The sequence below is a fragment of the Hippichthys cyanospilos genome, chromosome 17, assembly GCF_059441005.1.
Source record: "Hippichthys cyanospilos isolate Australia breed blue-spotted pipefish chromosome 17, RoL_Hcya_1.0, whole genome shotgun sequence".
NCBI classification, from domain to species: Eukaryota; Metazoa; Chordata; class Actinopteri; order Syngnathiformes; family Syngnathidae; genus Hippichthys; species Hippichthys cyanospilos.
This window is the reverse complement of record NC_142385.1, coordinates 7,432,735-7,452,350: the sequence shown is the minus strand read 5'-3', so window position 1 is coordinate 7,452,350 and position 19,616 is coordinate 7,432,735. Positions and strand designations below refer to the sequence as shown.

Here is a 19,616-nt window from a genome sequence, read left to right as displayed (position 1 = left end):
ATTTTATTATTATTTTATTATTTTTTTTTATTTTATGTTGTTTACTTTGTTTATTTGTTGCGTGTTGCTGGTTGCTGGTTTGCCGTGCTAACTCACCACCTTATGATCTCAGGAGGCGAACCATGTTGTTGTTACCTGACCCTATAACGGTCTTTGCGTTATAATATTGCCAACGGTTGCTACAGTAAATGGTCGTTATATGTAATTATCCTGTAAGGTACCTTGACAAACCGGAGAGAGGGGATTTGAGTGATATTTTATTTTGTCACACCGAGCTGCTATTTAAGTGCATCATTCTTTCATTCAGGTAAATGTGTTCAAATACTCATCTGTAGTCCCCAGATGGTAAAACGGGAGAGAAGCCAGGTCCTGTTTTTACAGATGTGAAGCTAAATATATGCCAGTGTAGCAACACAGGATATTGCACGCACTTGCATTGACGCACTTTGGCTCCATTCCTTTTCCATCCAAAGTGAAGGATGGGATTAGGGATTAGATTCATCCCGTCATTGTGTCCTTCTCGCAGCTACTTTTCAGTCTCATAATCAGGCCCAAAGCATCTGACACAGGTATTCTCCCGCCTCTCGTGTAAATGATTCCCCGGGGTGCTTTATGTTGCCAGTGAGAGGGATTGGCCGCCATATTATGAGCGCTGAATACCTTGATACAAAGCGAGAGGAAGGCAAGGGAATCAAAGACGATTTAGTGTGTGAAAAGTCGACCGTTGCCATGAGCGATCGTGGAGAAAGGCTTGAAGGCAAAATCACAAACATGTGGGTCTCACCTCATATCTCTCCACGGTGAAAATCATAACGTCCACCCTCTGTAATTGATCGCTTTTAATCATTCACTACGCTGACCCTGACTATGAATCAGACGGAGCGTGAAATAAAGGCTGACATTTGTTTATTAATCCTTGAGGGCGCCGAAGATAAATCTAAAAGTGGACTCGCTGTTCATTGTGTTCAATAAGAGAAAAATAATAATAATAAACGATCAGCGTGATCAAAATACGACCCAAAACGGCACGGCTTTCGTCTTCTTTCGTCAGGGGCGGTTCGTTAGTGGACGCAATCAAGCCACCAAAACAAACACTTTGTAGTAGTGAGTGCTTTTCCAGCTGTTTTTTTTTTTATTTTTTAATAGCTTGAAACAACTTGAGTGATTGTATATTTACCAAGCAGAGCCAGGGAAATAAATACTTGACTCATTCATATAAATGTATTATTGCCGTAGTAACCCCTTAATTATTTCTACTTCCTTTCACAGCTCAAGTGCAAAAATACGAGTAAAAAAGTCACTTGACTCAATGTTATGTATTGCCAAAATAACACTGTTACAAAACATTACTCCATATGATGTCACATCATATTATCTTGCGCCGTTACTTTACTATATTACTCAACCTTATTTTAGTGATGGGAAAATGAAGCCTCATAAACCACTTTTTGCTCCTCTATGTTTCGTGCTATACATGTGACAATAATTCTCTACAATCTACAAAAGTCACCTGTAACAGCACCAATAAGTACTTCATCACTAACTTATGCAAGTTTATGTTAGTTATGGCCAAACGAAGCATGATGAACCACTTCTGATATTTTTTTGTCTCCTCAGGATGTGCTCTTGGTTCAAAAAAAGCGAGAAATTGATCACATTTGCACTATTTGTTTGTCTTTAAACAACGAGCATCATCTAGAGGAGTAAAAATATCACGCATTTCATGAAGCTTCATTCATGAAGCTTCATTTTCTCGACACTAGTTTAAGACAAACTCTGTTAAGCTATGCTATTTTAGTTAAATTAGTCCTCCAAATCATTCTATTATGTCCTTTTATTATGAAAGGTTATTCAGAATTAATGTCCTTATAATTATAATTATATAATAATAATAATAATAATAATAGTATAATGATAATTTTATTTACTGCGCAAAGCATTCATCAATTGAAAAGCATTGGGGAACAACGATAACAATTAATATTTTAATAATTTTAATAATTTAATAATGTATATATATATATATATATATATATATATATATATATATGTATTTTTGAGGGGGGGGGGGGAATTATTCAGTAGTCATTGGCCTAAAACAAAAAAAACAAATAAACAAATAAAAAAAAACTAACCCTAGGTTTTAAAAAGAATATTGACCAATGTAAAGTGTTCAAAATTTCTTGCACACCCATTACTATTTTTTTTTTTTTCAAATTTTACGAGCCATGCCATTGAGAGACGTTTGCAATCAAAATCCATCATTTTTTTTTCCAAAAGCGCCAAATAATCTGTCGGCAGCTCAGCGAGCTGCATTCTATTTAAGAGTGGGCCCACCTCTGTCAGAAAAGCAATTACCGCTGAGGGCTTTCATTTTAATTTAAATGCGATTACATTACAGTGACATGAAAAAAAGGCCACTGTCGGGTACGGGGAAGAACACGACTGCGGCTTTTTTATCAGTCCCCGCAGCGTTGGGAATCGACTTCGTCGTTTGGGGGCATATGTGAAAGTGTGTGAGACGTGAGCGCGCGCGTGAGATAGTACGTGTCTTGAAGCTACCAACTACCGAGCGACGCAGGAAGACGGAGTGGGAACAATTACCGCAATGCCTCCGGCTCGAATCAATATACATTTTATATAATTCTCCGTTTGCATAAAGGTGAATTTTGAGTTGGGTCAAGTATTTTACTTCTCTCTCTTTTCTCCCTTCCCATTGCTTCCATCTGGCCTCCGACCCCTCAGCAGATGAACTTGGGATCGAGTTTATGGGTAAGGCCAACCGCCGTTTTCGTTTGCTTGTGCCCTCATGAAAAACATCGCCTCTATAGCACCTCAACAACCTCACCTTGAAAAAAAAAAAAAAAAATGAATGTGGGCCAGTCACCATGGAAACACGGCAACGGGGAATTAGGTGTATGTTTCCTCTTTGTCGTCGCATTAGAGCCAGCGCGATGCAACGGGGCTAAAAAAGACAAGCCGGGTTGTGTGTGACTTACGTGTGTGCTGAATAAGTGTTTGGAATACAAAATGCGGTTGAATGCGCTGTGGGAATTGGTTGACATTCCCGCCTGCCGTGTGGATAACAAATCTTTTAAAACAATTATTCACCCCTTTTCCCGTAATAATTGCACGCTGCTCTCTGTCCAGAGGGAATGCATCCACACATGAACACGCATCCCTACTGTTTTTCACCCCCCCCCCCCCCCCCCCCCCGCCTCTTTAGAAAACTCACTGTTATGCATACAAAATAAGTGGAGAAGTTTCCCATTAGCTTGGCTTCACCCAAGGAGGGCGGAAGAAAAAGAGACCCCAGCATGGGGAAAGCTTCCTCAATTCAGTGATTGCAATCTGCCCGCTGCATTAATCGGGAGCGTTCCAGCAAGTGGGCGGATGAATCGGAGTAAATGAGACCAGGCACGGTCGATGGTGGGTTGATACAAGACACAAATGATTAGTCTGAGCAGGGGGGTGCTCATTTCAATGTTACACAAATGGACATAGGCATATGCAACATCTCCAAGTTGGTCACTCGGTTTTTTCTCCCACCTGTTTGACTCCCCGGCGCCAGAGGGCCTGTCAGCTTCAGTGTTACAAGACCAAGACATTATCAAAACTTGTATCAACACCAAGATAAGGCCAAGAATTTCAAAGCCAAGACAAAGATTGCACATATCAAAGATAATTACAAATCTAAATACTGATCGCAGTAGTTCTAGCCTGATCTTGACCAGTCTTAAGTCAGTCATGTCAAAGTCTTTAACTCTTTCAGTGCCAAGGACGAGAATTTTCGTCATATGAAATACTTAGGTTTTGTGCCAGTGACAAAAAATCGAATACAGTAAATCTCCTCTACAACAAAGCCTGCATGTGCAAAAAGCCTGTCCCTCTCTCTTACAGCCCCCCCATCTCCACACACACACACACACACACAAGGAAAAATCCCCCCATTGCATAATATGAACTGTTTTTTCTTGCATTTGCCTAGCATTGAAATTCACTATAACGAAAACAAGCCTGCAGCAAAAGTCTTTGGTTGATGTTTGACGCACCAGCACACGTTTTGCAGCGCATTATACTCAATTCAGGCGATATTCTCCCATACTCTAGGTGGCAGTAAATGGACAGCATACGAACAAAACCACTCTTTAACAGAGGTAGACAGTTCCAGTCGATTTAAACGATCTAAATTCTTCCAAGCGTTTTTTTTTTTTTTCTTTAACAGACACCTCATACCTCCCCAGTGCTCGTCAGGTTTTTTTTTTTTTTTTTTTTACAGTATTCAGGTAACAGTAGTCCTTTCCAGCCAAATCATAAAGGTGTTTGTACCGGCAAGCTTCCGTAAGTGATAGTTTGTCCACCATGTTTTTTGCTCATAAAGAAATTCCGGAAGCTACACGTTGCAGAAAATCCGGCCCCGACAGACTCTGCGTGGAGGGTCTTGTTTGCCAAAATAAAGTCATTTGACGTGCAGAGCTTGCAGACGCATCAAGCTTAAACCAAGCTTAACACTTGTAGACAGGATAAAAGTAATAAAGATGAAAGATGGATGAAGCAAAGTGTAAGACATTATGCAAGAAATTGATGTAACTATGAAAATGTAGATTTGGCAATATCTTTCTTTCCTTTTTCTTTTAATTTTCAATGTGGGCTAATTGGATGCTTTTGTTTTTAACTTGTAGATTGCACAGCATGTTTTTTTATGTTTACCTCCGATAAATAGATTAAAAGTCCCCTGTTGTAAAAAATTTCAGGCTGCAAACATGATTTTGTTGTAGAGGAGTTTATATATATATATATATATATATATATATATATATACTGTATATATATACGCACTGTTATTTTCCCATCAAAAACACATTTTCATTGTTTTTGTTCATGTTTTCAACAAAGGGAAGGATTTTTGAGATGTTTCACATGCCATCAAACCAAAAACATTGTGTTAAATCAGTCACTGTTGTGCTGAAAAAACATCGTTTAGTTTAGCGTCACTCAAATTACCTATTTTTAAACAGTGATTACTGACGAATTAGACAAGGTAGAGTCATACTTGTTTTTTCTAGGTAAAGAATGGAATCCAATCTTCAACATAGACATAACACACAATATTTTCTTGACCATGAAGGAACCGTGAACACGCTCAAAATCTGCTGGCACTCTCAGGGTTGCCTTTTGGCACTGAATGAATTTATCACACAAGAGTCTCAGAGTTTCACAAGTCCACAATGAAATCCCTTGAACTCATCTCACAGAAAAGCAAGGGAAAACTGGAAATCTGGGAAAAAAATGAGACACTGAAAAAGGGCCACAGGCGAGAGAAGACCCCCTTCCAGGCTCAACAGATTGTGCAGTACTAAAAAATGCACACTATAATAATGAGTCCATAATAAAGATAAAACTGCGGATAGGCTCCTTCAAGACAGTCCTACTCCAAACCAGGCTTGATTGATCTATCTTACATGTCCCAAGCGTTAAAAAAATGTTTGAACCCAAATAACAAATCTGTCTGAAAGCACACAAAAATTGAAAGCCTTATATAAGCGTTATAATGATGACCGCACATGCTGTAAGTGGGCTACAATAATGAGCCTTTGTGATTAAATGTTTGTTTTCCCTGCAGCGCATTCTGAAGAGAATGATGCACCTTGTGATTACTCTGAGCTTTAAGTTTAACCCGTAAATACAATATTAATGTATTTTTGTGTCGTTTGCATCGATGACATTATAGAAACACAGTAAACAAATGAACGAAATGGAAAGCAATTCTCAGAACTGATCATCAATACAATAATAATATCTCTATCAGCCAGTTTATTAAAAAAAATGTTAGCCTATGACAAGATTGCGTTCTTACCCGTTTAAAATGTGATTTCTGTTTTTGGAAATTACTGAACATCAGGCATGTACATTAAGAGGTTTTTTTTGGTATTTGACAAATCATTACAAAGTGAATATTCAGGTAATGCTTCTGCACTGGCAATCAAAGCAAATGATTCGGTCCAAGAATTGTTAATCCTCTGTTTGATATGTTTCTCTTTTGCTCTTTGGGATCCATGGCCCAACAAGAAATGTTGTTGTTATTGTTTTTGGCTACAGCCACGAAAGAAACGTGGCACAAATGACGCAAATATTTATTGACACAAAAGTTAAAATTTGATATTTATTGTATAATGTTTTACTTCATTGTAAACCATTAACCCTCGTTGACCATTTTGTGGCAAAAACTCTAGGGAGCCACCAGGGTGGCGCTAAAGAGCCGCAAGCGGCTATGGAGCCGCGCGTTGCATCCACGAGGGAGCAGGAAAGAAAAAAAAAAAAAATTCTCAAACAGGTCACCATGTAGTTTAAGAGCAACAGTATAAGACAAGACTGGGCAAAAATGCATTTGAATCCAGTACGAGAAAAACATTCTTAAAAAGTGGTCTCGAGACCGGTCTCAAAACCAAGACAGCTCTCGCAAACTAAAACACTTGTCAGGTTTATTTCTCCACATCACGAAAACCTTGCAGCAAGTCAAGTTGAAAAGGCCTGTGATGGTCCTGCTATTTTTTCATGGCCATTCGTAGGAGCTTTGCACTTCTTTCATTCAATTGTCTGCCTGAAAAAGCTGGAGGTTAAACGAGTCCTCAGCTCATTCAAGTGAAAATAATAACGCTCAGATTTTTATTCTGTCTCGACTACCCGTTTATTTGGCGCGCGCGGTCGAGAAGACGGTCAAGCTGTGGAGCCCTGCACTGAGACGTCTCATTTCGAGCACTAAAATACTGAAGAACAGACTGATAACAGCATCAAGTGACCATAAAAAGTAATTCCACTTATTGAAGTTTTTAAAGCCCGTGTTTATTCCACACCCTCCCACAATAGTTGCAACAGTATTTTAGTCAAAAACCCCAAAACACCTTTTTTTTTTTTTTCGACACCATCTGAGGAAGATTAATCTGTCGGGTGGCTGTTAGCAGCAAGTGTCTGTTGCAGCTAACACCAGCTCGTGTTAGCTGAGGTTGTTGTGGTGTTATTTTTAATAAAAGAAGTGAGCAGACTGAACCACCGTGCGAGTCCATCCTTGTTCACAAACAGGAATATTACTAAAATGTTAAAGTTATAATATCTCCAGCTAATTCGACTAAGAACTTTGTGCTCCGGTTAGAGAACACGGAAAGGTATTCAATTTGACTTGTGTATTAATTGCGGTCTTTTGGCACATAGACACAATCATAATCTTGCTGAAACACAGTTGTCGCTCAACTTTGGGTTATTTATGGTAAAATGAATTCAAACCGCGTTGCAAGAGAAAGGAGAAACAACTGCTTTGAGCGCATTTACTGTACCATTGGCGAGGCGTTAACTGACTGCTCACAAAGTGGGAAATCTGAAACACAAAAAAATCTGAAGAGTATACAAAAGATGAGCTTTATTCTGTTTTGCTGTAGTTTTTACATTGTTACCAAAGTGAATCTTACACACAGTAATCCAAAAATATCAGAATTTGACACTAAAATTAAGATTGTGTCTTACACGCAGGTGCGTCTTATATTTGGGGAATTACGGTAGTTACAACAATGAGCTGGAAGTGCGGGTAATCAACATCAGTGCTCGTGACCAACGCCGCTCAATATTTAGTCGTGATGGGAAAATGAAGCTTAATTAAGCACTGGTAAAAAAAAAAATTACTCCTCTAGATGGCGCTCTTGGTTTGAAAATTAACACTAGTGCCCTGGAAATCAAGAATGCAGTCCAGAGTCGTCAAAAAATATCACTAGTGCTTCATGAAGCTTTGTTTGTCTATCACTTCTTTTAAGCTATCAGCTAAATACTAGTGAGATGAAGATAAAGCTTCATGAAGCACCTGTGTCAATGTTTTACTCTTGTAGATGGTGCTCTTGGTTTAAAAATTAAACAATCGTGTAGTGGAAATGTATTAAGTCCTCTTCGTCTATGGACTAGGAGTGCCATCTAGCGAAGCTCAAAAATATCTCACGTGTTTCATGAAGCTTCGTTTGTTCATCACTATTAAATACTATCGGTTTTGTCAGGTCCTCAGACTAAAAGAACAAGCAGACAGGAGATGGTGATGGAAGAGATCACTGTCAGTCTCCATCAACTCAAAGGTCACCATCTTGACCTTAAACATATGACCAAAGCAACTTCTAGCACTTATGAGGTTCCATCAGCATTGATCCAGCTGCGCTTCATAGGCGCCTCGTGTGCATCGGGTTTTACGTAACCGGTATGCGAAATAGCCAATGGCATAATCGCCGTAAATAGCTTGTGCCCATCGCTAGCGAGCAAATGTGGCTAACTGACATAAATAAACGAACTGTTATACCATTTTTTTCATAATACCCTAACCTCCCTGCTCATTCAGATGATCTGTGCGGTTCTTACAAAGCGAAGGCCTCTGTCATCTCGGCGCGATTCAGACAGTTCTTGAGAGGTCATTTGGTTGACGGCGACGGAGCTGATACCTCCTGACACTTGCCGGCATACAACAGAGGACATCTTCAGACTAAAGTGCAACTCGACGGCTGCCACGCTCACAAGATTGCTACCACAGGAAGCACTCCAACAGCCGCCCTGCGCGCGCTGAACAACGATTGTGATAGCTTGATAAAAACATGAGCAGACAAGCACAGATGAGGAAAGACCTCCTGGGACTGTTCTTTGTTGACAGGCTCAAAAACCACAGATGAGTCAACGTAGGTCACATCCAGGCTGCGTTGATGTCTTCTGCAACGTTTACTGCAGCCAGGCCACTGAGATGAGAGCTTGTCTTTTTCCATTTTAGTAATGTGACAGAATGATGTGTTCGCGACCCCGACAAAAGTGCGGAAAAAGAACATCGCTGCAGTAGTTAATTGTGGTCTCTTGAGATTTAGTGGGATTGTGCACAAAAAGTATTGTGAAAGAATTTTGAGAGGTTCTCAAAATATCGTTTAACGTATGCGCCTTCAACCTAACCTTCAACTGCTTCGAAAAGTTGCAAGTATGACAAAATGTCTATAACATGTCATAACGTACTGCAGTAGCAGCTTTGATCAACAGTGCGGCTGACTTAAGTGGTAAACTTTCTCCGAGATTTTTTTTTTCCTCGTTAACTCGTTCACTGCCAATGACGGCTATAGTCGTCAAAGATCCGTTTGACTGGCCAGGTCAGCTTAGTTGAATCTTTGATATTTAAAGTCATCAATGGAAGTGAATGGCTGACCGTACATATCAAATTTAGTATGTTCCCGACATTTGCAGATTCATTGATGAGGCCACTTTAGAGTGCCTCATTGTCGACCACAAGTGCATGCACAACATGGTGAGAAAGACATACGTGTCAAAACACAAACAGACGAGTGAATTTTTGTTTTAACTTGACAGCCAGCGAGTGGACCGACACTCAAAACTGGCGTGGTTGCTTTAGAGTGCCTCGTTGTCATAATCTGGTAAACTGGGCAGATATATTCGAGCCACTAGAGGATTTAAAAATAATAATAAAAAAAAAGGATATAATCCTGACACCCAGCCCTTGACTTAATGTCCACTGTGATGTCCATTTTGTCTCAGCAAGATAGCAAAGTTATTTACGACCTACTCAAACACATAAGACATCTTTGGAAAAAGCAGAGTGTCCTTTATTGAGCGCGCTAAGACTTAGTAGTGTGACTCAAATGAGTCAAAAAATGTACCACCAAAAACAATGTCCACTCAGTGGACACCTATGAATAGATTGTGTCTCAGGAGGATATGGCATCAAAATTTTGCGCCCATGGAAATAGTATTTTTCTGTCTTAATGTTTACCTCTGATCGTATCTGGACTTTGACTCGGACCTTGTGGACTTAGGCTTGAGTTCGTCCCTCAAACTTGAGTTGGATTCTATAAAGATGGACTTGACTACTGCTCTGCTTCATGCAAGTAAAAATGGCAGAAAAATAACAGATATAAAAAATTTCAACCTGAATCTGGAGGTGACCAAAAGGGTGCCCACGGCCACCTCTGGCCATTTTTTACCTCTGATCGTATCTGGACTTTGACTCGGACCTTGTGGACTTAGGCTTGAGTTCGTCCCTCAAACTTGAGTTGGATTCTATAAAGATGGACTTGACTACTGCTCTGCTACATGCAAGTAAAAATGGCAGAAAAATAACAGATATCAAAAATTTCAACCTGAATCTGGAGGTGACCAAAAGGGTGCCCACGGCCGCCTCTGGACAATTTTTAACTCTGATCGTATCTGAGCTTTGACTCGGACCTTGTGGACTTAGGCTTGAGTGTGTCCCTTGAACTTGAGTTGGATTCTATAAAGATGAACTTGACTACAGCTCTGCTTCATGCAAGTAAAAACGGCAGAAAAATAACAGATATCAAAAATTTCAACCTGAATATGGAGGTGACCAAAAGGGTGCCCACGGCCACCTCTGGCAAATTTTTAACTCCGCCCCTGGTGTTACTTATCTCCTTTTGTCCAGTTTTAACAAAGTGATTCAGTGTCATGCTTTTTTTAATTCCAGCTAGCTCGAGCTATCTAGAGTCAAACGATATCGATTGAAACGAAATGTCCACTAAAGTGGCCACAAATGACTAAGGCGGGTCTCGGGAGGGTATTTAGTAGACGCTCTTTTCTATTTACTGGACTCAAACTGCTACTTGTCCTTACTGCTTGTGACCCTGAGCCTCCGCTGCTGATGCGCAGCATTCTTGACAAGAGGCTCTGCTAGCATTTCCAAATTCCCCGTCGCCTTGGACGCTGATTCCAAACCACACACGCGCACAGAGTCATCAGTCCTCGGGTCTTCCTGCAGGCCTGGTCTTAATGCCCCAATTGTCTCACATCGGTTAGCGAATGCCACCATCTCATCCTCAGACAGTGACAATTAGTGACAACCGCATGGGTAGCTTCATGCTAATGCCGAGCGCGGGAGGATGTGTGTGTTTTGTACGACTCCCCCATGGTTTACGCATGATGAATTCCTCCCCCCGCCTTTGATGGCAGCCCGTGTGTCAATTGTGGATATTTAATGGCCTGCATTTTGTCCCCGCGCAGAGAGCGGCGACACCTACCAGAGGCAAGTGTTGTCCATCTTCAGCATCGCCTCCGGGATGTGTCTTCTCGGAGTGGCGTGTATGGCTCTCTACCGGCGCAACAAGTAAGCCACCGCCCCTGTTTGAGCAAGCCCCGAGGCCTTGAGCGAGTTATACTTTTCTTTTTAGGAAATTGTAAATAATACAGCACAACGAATGGCTCTTGAAGCTAAATCGGTTGGGATGCATTCGGGACAGATACTCATGTAAGATTTATTTAAGTGGTTATCATACACCCGGTGCAAAACGTAACAGAGCAAGGGTGAGTTTGAATCATTTTTCAGGAAGTTAGTTGATACTGCGCTTGACATAATCCGAAAAATACGGAAATTCAGATCAGCTGTTCTGGAATTCAATTTCTGGGTTGAGGGCTCTACTCTTAATAGTTGGGTTACGGCATCCCTGTTTATTTTTTTTTCACGTTACGAAGTGGAATGCTAAGTTTTTTCGTCGCCTCTTTACAGCATTTTTCCCGCTTTATGGCATCAATAACACTTAAAAAATGCAAACTTGGCGGTTTGTGCGTGCGTATGACTGCGAGTCGCACCACGCTACTAAATACGTCACTAAAATGCTGGTCTCTGTGTCACTAAGATGCCGATACGATAAAGACTTGATTTCATGTGAGTGCTTATGATATAATATTTAGTGTGGGTTTTAGTGCTTAATTCAAACTTTAGTTGGTTAGCTATGGGTCCCAAGATTGCTAGTGATCTTGAAGCGAGAAGTAAGAAGATTAGTATGGAAACGAATATGGAGATAATAAAAAAAAACCGAAGAAAGCTAGGCTAGGCTACTCTCGCTAAGAAATTAAACTATTTTGTTACAAATTTTTAATATGGGGTTTTAGATGCATTAGCTAATTACCATAGGTTTCGATATATATATATATATATATATATATATATATATATATATATATATATATATATATATATATATATATATATATATATATATATATATATATATATATATATATATATATTATAGTTTTGATTTACATTTCTGTTTGGCTAAAGGAGTGTCTAAAATGGCTGGTAAAAAATAAATTAAATACTAAAGTGAATAATTATTTTAGGTATTTAAGTACTCAGGTAAATGACTACCATAGGTAATTAAGGTACAAGTAATCGGTTACTTGTGTACTTAATTTCCTAAAGCAGTGCTTCTTGAATAGTGGCGCGAGACAATGCTGTTTTGTTTATGTTAAAAAAGATACGGGTTTAGGTATACTTATACAATTTTTAAAAATCTGATTTATATTCAGCGCGTCGGGGGTGGGGTGGGATGGGGGTAAAAAGTATTCTCTGTTCAATGGGTGCTGTGCAAAATATAATTGAGAAGCACTGACTTAAAGTAATGAATTATGTTGCGCCTCTACTTTCTACCTCAAGTAATTGATTACTCTAGTACTTAATTACTTAGTGGTCCTTTAGTACCTAATTTCCTACAATCATTGATAAATTTGGGACTTAAATACCTAAAGTAATTGATTACTTTGGTACTTAATTTATTTAGCACCAGCCAATTTTGTATGCATGCATGTTATATGTATTTGTTTTACATTAGCATACCAACCACTAGCATGAAAGATGGAATCGTAAATATTTGATTCGATATTGTAAACAACATATTATAATATTGACCCATAGAACATTTTTAGATTTGTGATGAAGTTTTCTTGAGCTACCGAGTAAAGTTAAGCCCGGACCCAAAAAGATACACCACTTTTGATAGTATATTGAGCCTTTTACGTATCTGTTTAATGAGGGTGTTCTAATGGCGGTACTTTTCACTGGAAAAATTGATTCTAAATGAAAAGATTTTCTGAATGGCTGCTGAATCAGCCTGCCAACGTCAATTACTCACATGCAGAGAAGCAGAAAGAAGAGGAATGCAGACAAAGAGAATTAACAGCGGTCTGTAAAGAAAGGGGGGGAGTTAATGCAGCTTATAAATTGTCTTAATTGAATGTGTCTTGATAAATAAGAATCGGGTTTCATTTTCCGTACTGTGGCGCTCTCGCGGGCTGCGACACAAATCGGTCAGCATGACCGCGCACGCAGCTGTAATGAATGTAGCAGACACAGCCAGTCTTGGTTGAATTTAATCTTCTCTTCAATTTTGGTAGACGGGGGTGTTTTTTTTTATTTTTTTGCAGGAGGTGAATTCAGGCTGCTTTACTTATATTCGGGCTGCTAATTAATAACATCAAATGTATACATGCCTTGATTATTAGGTTCACAAGTTTTCGACTAAAGCTTTTTTTTTTTTTTTTAATCAATGCACTCTTGTTTTCATGCCCTTTAGACAGGAAGTATTTAATATGCAGCACCAAAGAGTTTAGCAGCCCTGTGTTTTTAAGATGAACTATTAATGGCAAATTAACATTTAATCTCAAAAGTTTTAGGAATCTGTTAATATTTCATTTGATCAAAGTTGAATCCAAAGGGAAGGAATGGCCTCACATTAAGCGTGACTAAAAGATTACATTTCCTTCACAGTTGGGAAAATACCCTAATGAATAAGTGATCATTTGTTGTTTTAATGTATTCTTATTTAAATTATAATAACATGCTTAAAATCAAATGTTAAAACGTTACACGCTACCAGTTGGCTAAAAGCTAACTAGCGCTAGATGCTAATTCAACTCTTTAGACCCAGATATTTTTATTTACTTGTTTATTCAGTGTATTTAGGTTGTAAGATTCTAAAATCTGTATTTTTTTTTCCATGCTCATCCGCAGAAGACACCGGCAAAAACTCCAGGCTCATTTCTCAGAAAGTCGTAGCTTGAGGGACTGTGGCATCAACGCCTCTGGTCTGATGTCCAAATCTGCCTCAAGAACTCAGTACACCCTCCAGAAGGCAAGTACTCCACTGCAAGTTGTATTTCATCCTCATCTTCTCCATGGTTTCTGTTTTCTTCTTCTTTGAAAAAGTGCTTACTGAAAAAAATGTCTCATAATGAACATTGAAGACACCAAACCGTCTCTTGCACAGTATATACACTGCAAGAAGTGCCAGAAAAATAAACAAGAAAATACATTTTAAAATAGGCAAATTTTCTTTTTCTTGGTTAGAAAACCTAATTCATTTCTAATGAAATGGTTAGAATTAAAGAGAATAATTCTAATTTATCCTTAAAATAATCATTTTTTCCTCATTTGAGCATAGAAGTAAGTAAATGGTTCAAATATACCATAAAATGTAAGCAGTTTTTTTCTCATTAATTTAAAAAGGCTTTTGCTGGATTCAATCTTTTCCTAAATGATTTTTCTTACATTCGTCATATATTTGAATTTTTTTTCCTAAAGTATACCTATGCAAAGCTGTAATTTTAAGATAAAACATCCCCTATTTTTTTTTAACTCTAACTAATTCTGAAGGCTTTAACCAATGCCCATGTATAATAAGTCTGTTCTTATGATAAGATTTTATTGTTGCTATAATTTCCTTAGTTAAGATAATGGTCTTGGTCTTAAGGTGAAAACATTTTCAAATCATCTTTTCATCTTGTTCTTAGAAAAAAACATAAATGTTTGAGCAAAGAAATCTAGGCTAAATCAATGCTAGATTTACTATCTAAAAATAAGAATACTTTTTGTAAAGATTTTTTTTGTGCTACACAAGATACTTTTCCTTTTTTGACAAAAAATACATATCTTATTTCTCTTCTTAAAATTGACTTTTTGCAGTGTATTGTAATTAATGTGAATTAAGTAATATTACATGGGAAATTATTACTACAGCTACTCCTACTAAATGTGTAGTCACCTATTAGCATGAAACGCTAACTAGCCAAAGCCTCAACACTAACTCTAACAAAAAATTTCACAGATTTGGACTGGTAGTCCACTTCACGTCAAGTCACATCACATCACATTTTTATGTCATCAAGTGGGTTGTTACTGATGGGGTTAAAAAAATAAATAAATAAATAAATAAATAAATAAATAAATAAATATATATATATATATATATATATATATATATATATATATATATATATATATATATATATATATATATATATATATATATATATATAAAAATAATGATTGAAAATAAAAAATTAAGCTAACTGGTGCAATGACTCATTAGCTACATTAGCATGCTTATTGAGTGTCTGTTCCCTTTTGTACTTTGTCCTCATCTGACAACCGTACATTAAATTCAGATATCATTTTTCGAAATATGGCCTCGTTTTTGTGATGCTCACTAAGTTATTCACAACACACAGTAATGTCAGATTTGCATTTACCGTTGATTGTAAAATTAACGATTCCGAAGACCTGTGAGGCAAAAGGTTGTGGAAAGTCCCTGTGTTTTTTTTTTATTTTTTATGTATAATCAGCATTCATGGAATGGCTCCAATCCAATCAAATTGCTTGGTTGGAATAGACTGTTGTATAAATGGCATTTAGCTCGTGGCTGTGCATTATTCACAACATGTGAATAATGTATCCCTTGCTTGTAAATGCTAAAAAGCATGAGGTACACTAGGACAAGAACCTTTGTAGAAGAAGAAAATTAAGTTATGTGATTTAATTATTTATTCCAGGGAAAACATGGCACAGGGACAGTTTGAAGAGAACCCTCAAGAGCCAAAGATGACATTTTGTTTATTTAGTTTTCTTCATATTATTCATATCACTCAAACCTTAGGACATGACATAAATGACAAATGTCAGCCTTCTCAAGAAGTCACTTCAGGACTTGACCAAATGTGAATCTATGCATCTTTCTCCTATACAAAACAAACAAGTATATTAGTATATACAGTGATCCCTTGCCACTTCGCTCCTCCCCCTATTGTGCCCTCAGGGCATTGCCGATTTTTTTTAAATAAAAAAAAAAAAAACAAGCGATATTGCGGAGAAACTCGCCGTGAAGGCTTCTTGCATGCCAGACAGACAAGTTAACTATAAATACAACTGTCACGGGCCCTCCTCGGACGTGAAAATACTGCAGTAAACATATTTACTTAAATCTAAAAATGATTAAATCTTATACAGTAACTGTACTGTTATCCCTTCCTCTCCTTTTGGTGGTAGTCTCACCGAGAGCCGCGGTTATACTAGCGGGTACCGGAAGTCATTAGAGTGAACCCTGTAGCTGACCTAACATGATAACAATCAGAGTTTACATGATAACAATCAGAGTTTACTCTTGAAATTGAAGCTCCGGTGCAGCGCTGCTCTTTCTTGCTCTTTTTTTGTGTCTACCTAAGCGACACGCAATTGGCTCCCGGTGCGAACATCAACCAATGAGGGCAGGATTTGGGGCAAGAGTAGATTACTCTTATTGTTATGTTTGGTCAGCTACAGGCTTCACTCTAATTAGACTTCAAGGCGCCATTAATATAACCGCGGCTCTCAGTGACACTACCACCAAAGGGAGGGGAAGGGATAGTTACTGTATAAGGTTTCTAATCTGATATAAACATAAATCTAAGTTTTTGGTGCTAAAGATGACGCAAAGATGTTGCCGACAAATGATGAGAAATCCAAAAACAAAAGAAAAGCACAAACTAAGTGATGACAAAGAGAGTTTTCGTCTGTCAACGTAGTTGTCACTCAACGCCAGAGCTGGGCATTCCATTGGTCTGTCACTTATGGACGGTTGTTTTTCGAATGAAGGACCAGCAAAAATTTGTACAATTCCCACCTTGGGTTGAAAAAGTGATGAGGGAAGCATTAGTGTAACAAAACGGCGGCCCCACGGACTGACAATTACAGTTCAGTTCAGCTCGCGGCTGTCCGTAGGTCAGTTACTGACAAACATTAGTTTTGCTTATGAAAGATAAGAAATCTAAAAACAAACAAAATAAAATATGAGCTACGCATTGATTGAATGCGAGTTTTTGTCTGTCATTATATTAGTCACTGATGAATTGTCGTTGACTCTGCCAGCGAATGAACTTGTAAAAAAAAAAAAAAAAAAACACTATCACAAAGCGATGACGGATGCGTGACTAAAACAAAAAACTGCCAATTGCAGCATGGTTCGGCTTGAAAAAAATGGTGGACTGATGATGATGGCTCCGACAAACGATGAATGACGGACCGGCAAAAAATTGCATAACGCCGTTAAGATATATGCTAACCCACTTGAAATTTAATTTCAAATGGAGCATATTTGTCATTAGCATTGATATGTATCTCGGGCACGTGATGTTTGAGGGAGAAAATCTTAGAAATGTTTCATGATCCTAATTTAATTGTAATGAGCAAAATGTGTGAGTAAATCCAAAGCCAACCTTGTTTGCGTGAGGAATAGCCGCTTCTCCTGTGCCAGACGTTGTTGTATTTAATCAGCGCTGTTGCTTATATTTGAAGAGGCTGAACAGGCTGCAGGGAAATGCAGCGGACCTAAAACATTTTTCTGCTTTTTAATAAGCAATAAACTCGCTAGAGGCCCGGTAATATTTGGAGTTCAATGCAGGATTGTCGGCTTTGTGTGCATGCCTTTTGCGTAAGTACTTCTCCGAATGTAGCTCTTACCAAGGCTCTTCAATAATGCAGCAGTGTCTACCTCTGAAACAAACACCCCTGAAGTGAGCCCCACCCACGGAAACTCACTTTGCAGACTCTTAAAAAGCTTTTTTTTGACTGTCACCTCAAATGACGACTCGGCGCTTGACGGCTGAGAAGTGTTAAAACGTGAAATGTACATCTTTCCTCCTAAAAAAAAAAACACTTTGGAAGCAGCTGTCCACAAAGTTTGACACCAAAACCAATCCCAGCACTTTAAAGCCCAGTCTGTCTTTTTCATCGAAGGCCTCAAAATTCTTTAAGACCTCGTAGGGTGCCGAGGGGATGACACAAACATAAAAAAAAAAGTGATAACAGAGCTGTATGAGGGAAGCTTAAGTTGGGAAGGGAAAGATCAGTGGCCTTAAGCACCTGGGAGAAGATCAGCAAAATCCCAGGTAAAATTATCGAGAAAGTACAGACCGCCCTTCGACGCCACAGCTTGCAGCCATCTCGGAAACTCCATGTGTTAGTCTTATTTTTCATCTAAATACAAGTCTTGTCAGACGGAAAAAGGAAAAAGCTTCACATAATTGCCACTGAAAACACCGCGGTGCATATCCTCCCTCGGCATGCACTCCAATAGGCCCTTGAATTGCACACTCTACATCTAATACAGCACACCTGAGGGGGTCATATGTGGAATGATTTGTTCGATGTACCCTTCAAAGGATGAGAAATCAAAGCGGAAGGGAAATTTCACACATTAAGCGGCCTTTGTTGCTACTGAGAATGAACGGATTTGAGAGTGAATTAACGTCTCTGTCGGAATGAGATTGCAGCGCTGATGTAAAAATTATGTGCCATGGACAGGTGTCAAATGAGGTCAGGGAGGAAATTAAACTTCCATCAGCATAAAGTTAATGCGGTGGCGACTAATGTACTGGAAACAGAAACAGAGGTCGGAAAAACCTGGGAAGCTTTTTATGGCCAATACCACATGGTGTTCCGCAGGGCTACGTTCTGGAACCTCTAAAAAAATAAAGTCTTCTGAGTCGCTATCCCACTGCGAATGTCAAGGAAGATTTCGCCTTTTTTTAATTCGTCAGGGTCATGAACATTCACCAAACTTTAGCGATGCTCAGTCGCCTGACGTTCGTTAACAACTGTATATGACAAAAAGCAAAATGTCTCTTAAAGTCACAAAAATATGATGACTTGTGACTGAAATTCAAATACACATCTCTACTCAAGTACTCCTTGACTTCAATTTTTGTTAATAGCAACAACAAAAAAAAATCCACCGTATTTTGGATTCTATGGGCCTTTTCCTCACTGAGTTGTGCTCGTAACCTTACATCACCTGTGAGTTTTGGAAACTTATGAGCACAACTGAACAGTTAAAAACTGGATGGTGTTCCACATGGCTGTATTCTAGAAACATTACATTTTGTAACTACTAATTCTAATTGTAATTGTTAAAAACTAATCAATGTCAAAGAGAATTGTTTGTACCGTCCAAAAATGGTACTTTGGATGCAATTGGCATGAAAAAGTTTTTTTTTTTTTTTTTTATGACAACCACATGAGGCTTTTTCAATCTTTTGCTGTCTCCCCCTGGCTTTGGAAAATAATTCATGCTCCATAGGAATTTAAATTATAGTACTTTGTTGGTTTTCCAAATGAAATTGTATAAATAAAGACTAGTGCGCTCTTATAATATTAACAGAAATGTATTTTAAATGTTAGGGATGGTAGTACAAGTCAAAAATTTGGGAAATGCCTCCAATTTCAATGTTTTGTTTTTGTTGTTTTTCCCATTATACAAAGGTCATCCAGAATATCTAGCAGTTATTCAAACCAAAAAATGTTTTGGATTTTCATTTTTTTAAATTTGTAAAATGTCAATTTCTTTCAATTTTAGATTCCTCAAACTAGTAGTAATGCTCAATGACATGACATGACAGCTGTGCATTTTCAAGATAATGACTTGATTATTTTTTTAACCTTTTAATGCGTTTTTGACCGTTTGATTGTGTTTTCAAACTTTTTACAAAGTTAGGCA

General features: G+C 38.3%; 1 protein-coding gene across 4 annotated transcripts in view; it reads left to right on the top strand.

The window, feature by feature from the left end:
- Positions 1-19,616, top strand: part of nrg3b (neuregulin 3b) — a 237,034-nt gene that overhangs the window by 196,997 nt on the left and 20,421 nt on the right. For 2 of the 4 annotated variants that reach the window (XM_088439939.1, XM_088439935.1), the window contains exons 4-6: positions 2,749-2,772; positions 11,035-11,137; positions 13,823-13,943. In XM_088439939.1, the coding sequence (XP_088296065.1) occupies positions 2,749-2,772; positions 11,035-11,137; positions 13,823-13,943 (248 nt within the window). Of the gene's footprint in view, positions 1-2,745; positions 2,773-11,034; positions 11,138-13,822; positions 13,944-19,616 lie in introns of all 4 variants that reach the window. The other 2 variants (XM_088439938.1, XM_088439934.1) reach the window with 1 other exon arrangement.